The sequence below is a fragment of the Asterias amurensis genome, chromosome 6 (assembly GCF_032118995.1).
Source record: "Asterias amurensis chromosome 6, ASM3211899v1".
NCBI lineage: Eukaryota > Metazoa > Echinodermata > Asteroidea > Forcipulatida > Asteriidae > Asterias > Asterias amurensis.
This window is the reverse complement of record NC_092653.1, coordinates 13,655,394-13,664,434: the sequence shown is the minus strand read 5'-3', so window position 1 is coordinate 13,664,434 and position 9,041 is coordinate 13,655,394. Positions and strand designations below refer to the sequence as shown.

At 41.0% G+C, this 9,041-nt stretch overlaps 1 protein-coding gene across 1 annotated transcript; it reads right to left on the bottom strand.

The window, feature by feature from the left end:
- Positions 1–6,388: 6,388 nt before the first annotated feature.
- LOC139938519 (uncharacterized) lies at positions 6,389–8,927 on the bottom strand. Its single transcript, XM_071934088.1, has 2 exons — positions 8,833–8,927; positions 6,389–8,161 (listed from the first exon to the last, which is right to left on the bottom strand). The coding sequence occupies exons 1-2, from the start codon at positions 8,925–8,927 to the stop codon at positions 7,510–7,512; spliced, it is 747 nt and encodes a 248-aa protein (XP_071790189.1). The 3' UTR covers positions 6,389–7,509.
- Positions 8,928–9,041: the final 114 nt, after the last annotated feature.

Below are 9,041 nucleotides of genomic sequence, written 5' to 3'. Positions count from 1 at the left end.
GTGACTAGCTGTCGAAATTGTACGTGTTGAACCAGATTGTCATTAATTGACGATCAATAATCTCGTAACCCTCCGGCCTTGCGGCCGTTTGGAGGAGGGTTATATCGCAACTAGTATAGTAGTACGTGCAGACATGGTTTCCCTGGAGATGACCCCCGATCCTGACAAGTTGCGTCATGCTCTATTTTTAACCGTGTATGGGTGATACCTGGGGCCTTTCTCAAACCACGGCTTGGGCTCCGGCTCAGGCTTAGGCTCCGCGCGCTGTGTACTCAGCTCGGCCTTTAACATGCATTTTCAGCGCGTATTGCTGATTGTACCAGCACGCGGAGCCTGAGCCGGAGCCTAAGCCGAGGTTTGAGAAAAGCCCCAGACCTAAGATTTTTAACAAGAGACGTCAAGGAATCTTTGGTCAGGAACAAGAGACGTCAAGGAATCTTTGGTCAGGGAACCAGACTAAGTGAAACTATGACTTATTTAATTTCAATAGAAGGCGCTCTTCAAATTCAGGTTTCAAGTCAGAATAAGACGGCGCGTCCCAGTTGACGTAGGCGGACACTTTAGGCCGTGTACGTCCGAACGGGCGACTTCGGCTACAGCTACGGCTAGATCGCGCGCGTCTGCTATTCTTCAACACTGATAGACGCGCTGATCTAGACGTGGTCGAATGAATGAATGAATGAGTGGACGTCCGAACGGGCGACTTCGGCTACAGCTACGTCTAGATTCGACCATATTTTTCCTTTATTATATCCAACTGCAGGTATAAATGTAGAAATCAACCTTCAAGCAGTACTGGACTACCATGAAATAATGCAACTAATCCTCCGCCCCACTAGCCTTTTGTCAAGGCCTTCGTGGCTTAGAAACTAGTTTGGTAGAGCCGTGATTCGAAGCGCCTGGAAGGGGATTTTTGCAGGCTGGTCTAACCTTCCAGTCATTTTGAATGCGGATCTATGAAGCAATGAAGGCTACAGTCCCCCTGGTGGTACACAAGAGTATCAGACCAGTTGTCAGTAAAAGTTCTCATGCACTGAACACTTAAAGGCACTGGACACCTTTGGTAACCAGTCTTCTCACTTGGTGTATGTCAACATAATGCACACAAAAACAAACCTGTGAAAATTTGAACTCAATCGGTCGTTGAAGTTGCGAGAGTATAATGGAGGAAAAATACCCTTGTTGCTCAAGTTATGTGCTTTCAGATGCAAAATTCGAGCTTGAAGTCAATCAAATATTTGAGTGAGAAATTTTTGTTCTTCTCACAAACTACGTTATTTCAGAGGGAGCCATTTCTCACAATGTTTTATACTATCAACAGCTCACCGTTACCTGTTACCAAGTAAATTACCAATAGTGTTCAGTGTCTTTAATAAGGGAATAAAAGGGTAGCGACAGGTTGTTACGTGTGATCGGCTTGGGCGAGGGTCTTGAGCGCATGGCAATGACCCTGCAAGGTTTAAACGGGCATTTAAGAATGAGTCACTACTTTTTTATTCGGAATCATAAATGCCCTTTTGTTTTAAACATTACAAAAATACAATTACATGTACAGACACTTTGACCGTTAAAAATTTGAGTTTTGAAATATTTTTTTCAAAACCTTTGTGGAGAGTCTGTTGTGCGTGGGTTGTGTGTACGCGCGCAAGCTTAGAAATAGATTACGTGCGCGCACTTAGAAGTAGATTAAGGGTTGTTTCTAATAGCTAGAATGAATTGCATTTTGCGTGATAATCTTGTGCAGAGGCCAGCCAGTTATAAGCACTGGTCATTATCAACCATTTAAACACCCCCACGTGACGCGCTCTCCACCAATAGGAGTAGAGAAACTGTCTGGGGTATATTTTATGAATGCTTTTTAAATCTCTATTCCATGCAATGCTTTTCATAGTGTCATTGTGTCATTAACATCTCAAAATCTTGTTATGCCTCTCTAGTAGAAAGTAATTAGTGAAAGGAACCTGCATTATGTGACATTCAAGAGATGTGTCCTGTAACCCTGCAGTGAACATGTGAATTAAACATGGCAGGAGATTTAAAATTGTAGCAAGTAGTGGTCGTTTGCCATTGTTCAACAGTGGCTGTCAATCTTTAGCTTCCATGGAATTGCAACAAAATGTTGTTAAACACACTTGCTTGGCAAACAAAATTACTTCTCACAAACTGTTGTTTAAAATGTTCAATACATTTTCACACAAAAACGGTTTTTGGGATACATAACTTTGAGTGAGCAATGAATGCTCACCCACAATAGGACCTTGGTCAGACAATTTTCTCACAAGAAAAAGGTTTAAGTTCAAAACAATTTCAAAGTTGGAAGCACTTTCTATTATTATGACAGATTTCTGTTAAATGCACAGAGCTATATATATTGATGTGACTAGAGTGCTAACACCCCATTATACACGCAATAAAGTTTTGAAGCCGTGTGGGCGCATCAAATGTTCATGTACAAACGAATACAAAAAGCTTGATATTTTGTCCGGCAAGTGTACGGCTATTTGCATGATAGTGCATTTGTTATTTTCTATGTGTCATCGAACCAAAAGATGCAGCAAATGTAAACGCACAATCTGCTGATGAGCGTCCAAACTGCGAGCGTCATTTGCGTCATGTTTAAAAGGCATGTTTTCGTAGCGCAGACAGATGTAATGGGCAGTTGCGTAGGAAAGCGCACACGGCGAATTAAAAAAAAAAAGCGTCAATGTGAATTAAAATCGTGTCATAGTCATGCAACACATCAAACATGTTTGTTCCCAGGGTGGCTTCAAAACACAGAGCAAGTTAGCGCTATATTAATGTAGATTATTATTATTATTCAATATGTATAGCTCTATGGTTAAACGCAACCGTAAAATTTGTTTTTTATGTGATTATTTGACATTAATATGTGGAACTCAGTTTTGTAATTGCGATGGATTTTTTCAATAAACCTATTTTATATTAAATTGAATTAATTTTGTCAACTTTAATTTGCATTGCATTGATTAAGGTTCTTCCTCTTTAAATGCTTTATTCTGGCATTGAGTAGGATTCTGGCCCTATGCTTTAGCATTGAGTAGGATTCTGGCCCATGCTTTAGCATTGAGTAGGATTCTGGCCCTATGCTTTATCACTGTGTTGGATTCTGTCCCTATGCTTTAGCACTGTGTAGGATTCTGTCCCTATGCTTTAGCATTGAGTAGGATTCTGGTCCTATGCTTTAGCATTGAGTAGGATTCTGGCCCTATGCTTTAGCACTGTGTAGGATTCTGTCCCTATGCTTTAGCACTGTGTAGGATTCTGTCCCTATGCTTTAGCATTGAGTAGGATTCTGGCCCTATGCTTTAGCATTGAGTAGGATTCTGGCCCATGCTTTAGCATTGAGTAGGATTCTGGCCCTATGCTTTAGCACTGTGTAGGATTCTGTCCCTATGCTTTAGCACTGTGTAGGATTCTGTCCCTATGCTTTAGCATTGAGTAGGATTCTGGCCCTATGCTTTAGCATTGAGTAGGATGCTGTCCCTATGCTTTAGCACTGTGTAGGATTCTGTCCCTATGCTTTAGCACTGTGTAGGATTCTGTCCCTATGCTTTAGCACTGAGTAAGATGCTGGCCCTATGCTTTAGCACTGTGTAGGATTCTGTCCCTATGCTTCAGCACTGTGTAGGATTCTGTCCCTATGCTTTAGCACTGTGTAGGATTCTGGCCCTATGCTTTAGCATTGAGTAGGATTCTGTCCCTATGCTTTAGCACTGTGTAGGATTCTTCCCCTATGCTTTAGCACTGTGTAGATTCTGTCCCTATGCTTTAGCATTGAGTAGCATTCTCTGACACTTTCGTCATAAAAACTCATGCTATTCTGCAAACACATTATAATGATCCATGATTAACAAGGCAGAGGGCGCCCTATCTATAGCCCTCCCTTGGTTTCAGCAATCATTGGTTTTGTACAGTACTATATGGAGTAGAGCAGAAAGCACAGAGGTCAATGAGTAGAGTAGAATCCTACTTCGCCTGTGTGGTAAAATTTTTGTTAACATATCTTGCAGGGTATAAAACTGTGGCTGGACGAAATATTAGTCTGGTGCCATGCGCAATGAAATGTTGTTGGAAACAGGGAACATGACCAAGATGGTGACAGCGTGATAAAGGTCTATATCTATGGTGGCCCCGAAGGGACATTGCATAACGCAAACGTGTGCGCACACGTATGCAATGTCGTGAAACAAATCGCGAATATATGCGCACACGTATACAATATCGTGAAACAATTCGCGAATATGTGCGCACACGTATGCAATGTCGTGAAACAATTCGCGAATATGTGCGCACACGTATGCAATGTCGTGAAACAAATCGCGAATATGTGCGCACACGTATGCAATGTCGTGAAACAATTCGCGAATATGTGCGCACACGTATGCAATGTCGTGAACCAAATCGTGAATATGTGCGCACACGAGTGCGATTTGTTTTGCAATGTCGTGAATTTTATTGCATACCATGTTGCATACCATTAGGATGATGTCATAGTTGTGGATAATTTGTTACCGATCTAGGGAGTACTGTGGCGCTACAGCAGGCTCCCTCTGTAAAGCATGTGTATACCCAGGAACTTGGCACAACCCCCCAGATCATTAGACATTTTATTCAAAGGTATGCAACATGGTATGCAATAAAATTCACGACATCGCAATCAATATTCGCAGACGTGTGCGCACATATTCGCGAATTGTTTCACGACATTGCATACGTGTGCGCACATATTCGCGAATTGTTTCACGACATTGCATACGTGTGCGCACATATTTGCGAATTGTTTCACGACATTGCATACGTGTGCGCACATATTCGCGAATTGTTTCACGACATTGCATTCGTGTGCGCACATATTTGCGAATTGTTTCACGACATTGCATACGTATGCGCACACGTTTGCGATATGCGATGTCCCTTCAGGGCCACCATATATATCCCAGGGTTTTACCGCATACCCCTACTATCCGGAGAAGGGGTGGCTACTCCCTGTGGTATGCCCATTTGTTGGGCAGACCAGGGGCCAATTTCATAGAGCTGCTTAATGCTTAAGCAAAAATTAATTGCTTAGTAAAATCAGATTACCGGCCAAGACTCCACTCAATTGTAATGCTACGTAAACAACAGCTTAATACTAGTCATAAGCAACGTGTATGGCAGGAAATTTTGGCCAGTAACATGTGTAAAATAAGCGTGCTACTTTCGTGCTTAAGCAAATATTTTTGCATAAGCAGCTCTATGAAATTGGCCCCAGGGGTTGATTTCACGAAGAGTAAGGTAAGGATTGACTAGGAGATATCAAATACTTAAGGCTAGTCCTTAGTGTAGGAGGAAAAAGACTAGTCTTACAGACTAACTCTTTGTGAAATCCACCCCTGGAGTAAAGAGATCATACATGTAGCAAAAACAAGGCAGCAACCCCAGGGAAAACAGCAGTGTGAAAAGGACTCATTATTATCAGTTCGCTCCTGCCCAACTGGCACTAGCCACAAAATTCCACCACAAGCCATGTGTTTTCCGAAAGATATTTTCAAGAAACTTTTCAAGAAACTTCTCAAAAGCAATCCCTACTTTCAAATAAGTGTATCATAATTAATTTCATCCAACTGTCTTGTGAGCGCCGTTGAACAATTTCGGTTGACGTTGGCGCTTTATCAATGTCCTCGATTGATCGACTCAAACAAGAAACCCATGAATCCAATGCTAGCCTAAAGGGTATGATACTTTGTGGCAGTCTATGGTTCCCGTGTACAGATAAATGAATGTATTTTTTTTCTTGACCCAAAGTGTAGATTGTGGAAACAAACCAGCTGCAATTTGAAAAGGGGAAGACACTTTTCCTTCAAGTCACATGGAAATGGTATTTTTTCAAAATAAAGCTTGTCACCAATGTATGTTTTGATGAGTGGAATGTGAAAAAAAAGTTAACTAAGGTTGAAAAATTAATTCTTATTTTATCTACAAATTTAAGAGTAGGCCTGACCCGAGAGGGCGCTGTTCGTGACGTCAATCGAGGCAGACTTTGCCTGCAATGCGTAGAGTAAACACACTTGCAAAGTACATGTACGGTCCAAGTCGTGAGTTTGTACGTTTCAAAAAAGAGTTTTTTGCATTTTTCCAGCAATGCCGACCGGGTGTATTGCTGCTGAATGCAGAAATACACTTTTTTTTTAAACGTACAAACTCACGACCTGGACTGTACATGTACATTGCACGTGTGTTTACTATACGCATTGCAGGCAAAGTCTGCTTCGATTGATGTCACAAAAGGGGTAGGCGGAGTCAGCACCCCAAACAACTTTATATATTTTTTAAACATAAAAATCGTGACAAACAATTACTAAAAAAAATGTTTTATTGTTCATAAGGAATAAGGATATACTCTTATGTTTGAAAGAAAAAAATATATATTTCCAGGTGACTTTTATATCTTGGCTCCTGCCTAGTACACGGTATGTCATTTAAGAAAACTGAAAACATTTCTGGATTAAAAGTTTTGATGCCAAAGCTTTAATATTTAAGAACAGCCTAGTGCTGCCTCCTACAAAAGCATTCTGTCTATAGACCATGTGAGCTTTGTTTACAATAAGTGTAACCTTGTGCATTCTTTGAGTATTCTGGCAGGCAAGATACTGCACTAGTCCTATGGGGAAGTTGACATTTTGTGTCATAATTTCCACATAAATCCAAGAGTTATGAAGGTAAAAGCTGAACAAGTCTTGCGATGTGCCCCCTTTCATCATATCAAAAGTTGATAGGAATTAGACAGTATAATCTACATAAAATATAATATTTTATGTTTTCTTCCATTAGGCTGTGTACAAATCGTGCCTGCAGGAAGTCCAGGCTCTGTGGCTCTTTTGTAAACATGTCACAGGTCACATCGTCTATATTTAATTGAACCTTTTTTTAAAAAGGCACAGAATGCTAACAATGCTTGGTCTGGATTTTGGCCGATTTTACTCTAAATGTTGAAATAGTGCTACAATAATTGTATAAAATCTCTCGTTTACGTCAACAAGTTTTGCCTATGATAAGTGGTGAACTACTGTCAAGAACCCAACATAAATTCACGTCCATTAGCCATGCTCACACAATTTTGCATGTTACATGTTAATACATGGCATTTATTGTGCGAAAGTTTTTGTATGTTTTTGTTTCGAAAAAGTATTATTCTTGGTTCAAATCTGTAAAATAAGGACGCGGGTAAAACACATTCAAAAAGAAGGCATGCCACATCAACCCATATGAACACAGCCAGAGATTGAAACTGTTTGATTTTTCTGGAGGATGGAAAACCAGAGGGCCTAGACAAAAAACCCAGGAACCAATGCCCAACTTTTTTTTTTACATAATACATGTAAAAGCTGGGAATCGAGCCAGGGCCACATTACATTAGTAAGAGGCGAGGGCTTCAGACACAACATGTACGCCACCCATTCCATCCATTCCTAAATAATTGACTTGGGGTTCAAATCAATGCCACATTTATCAACGCTGTGTCCATGGATTCTCTTGCATGTTCTGTCTATTGTAGGCTGTCATCACTTTCTTGGAAGGGATGAGCGTTTGGCTGAGGCCCGGTCGGCGTTTTCTCTTCTGCACTTCCTCTTCCCCATCCTCACCCTCCCCTTGCGCTGACCACCCCTCATGAGGAATGCTCTCTTCCCTAAAACTAGTTTTCTCATTACCAGCTGCTGGCACCAAGTGCGACGACTCCTGAAGACTGCTTGTTGTGATTGTCGATGGGACGTCACTATCATGTGCAAACTTACATTTGTGTCCGAAGCGGCATCTGCCGTTGCGGAACTTCCAGCAGATTTTCTTCTTACCGCCGAGCTCGGCTTCCTTTGTCTGTGCAGAGGTGAGCTTCACGTGCTGCTCCAAGATGGACAACTTGTGCTGTTCTGCCTCTTGAAAGGGATTGGCAAAGATGGAAGAGGGGGCTAGTGTACTAGTTGATGGGTCTGGAAGAAGTCCAATGACACTGGGTAAGGGTAACTTCTCGGGCTCCTTTTGATAGTTAGATTTTGTTCCACGCTTTGAGAGGGCTCCATCTTGTGTCCTACTGGCAACATCATCATCTGCATCACTGTCAGATTTGTCTTCCGTGCTAGCGAGAAGATTCACTCCTGACGAAACTCTACATAGAAAAAAAAAAAATAATGCTTAAAAATTAAGTATCAGATACAATAAAGCTTGACTTTTCTTTGTGCCGGAATTCATATACGTTTGGACTATGACACTGAAATTGAATCTTTGACTTTCAGATGATTATCTCATTGCAAATCATAGGTGGCAGCTAGCGATGGCAATTGTTTACGTAGTTCTGAGCACCCATTCATTACTGAGCGAGAACAATGGATTTTACCTGGTTGGTGAGTCTGCTGCCACCTACCGTGCCGAAAGTCCCCAATTGTGTGTGCTTCTTTATGATTTTATTAAGGGAATAAAACTTTTAAAAATAAAAGGGTAGCTAGGAGTTCTTATATTATTATAAGCGGCCGTTTAAAACAGACAGGGTCGCTGCCGTGTAAAAAATCATTATTGCCTCAATAATCAATGGTGACTGTGTGAGTACGAAGCTTGCCCCAACCATGGATGCCCAAACGAATTTCTCGTCAAACAAACATGTCAAACAGTCAACACTGTCCATCACTGACATGGTGGAAGACTGAATGAACAAATAACGACCAAAAAATTAAAAACTCGGTCCTTCTTTTTTAATTTTGTTTTAATTTACACTTTGCTATATTCTGCAATTGTACATTTGCACTTAACAATAACTAAACATTTTTGAAAAACTCTGCTTACTCTTTCAGCTCCAATTTGTTCTTCGCAACTGTTGTTTCTTCTTCATTTTCAGAATCAGACGATCCGTAGTCTGCTACCAAAATTGACGATGACATTTTGTATAGCGCCCTCTACAGCTTTTCTCCAAACTTAATAAATAATGGGAGGAGCTTCATACCGCGTCAATGATTGGTCAATTTTTTTGATGTGCCAAGTTCGAAAGATCTCAA

Coding starts and splice junctions, on each gene's coding strand:
- LOC139938519 (XM_071934088.1), bottom strand. CDS start 8,927: ATGTCATCGTCAATTTTGGTAGCAGACTACGGATCGTCTGATTCTGAA. Junction 8,162..8,832: donor AACAAATTGGAGCTGAAAGA/GTAAGCAGAGTT, acceptor TTTTCTATGTAG/AGTTTCGTCAGGAGTGAATC.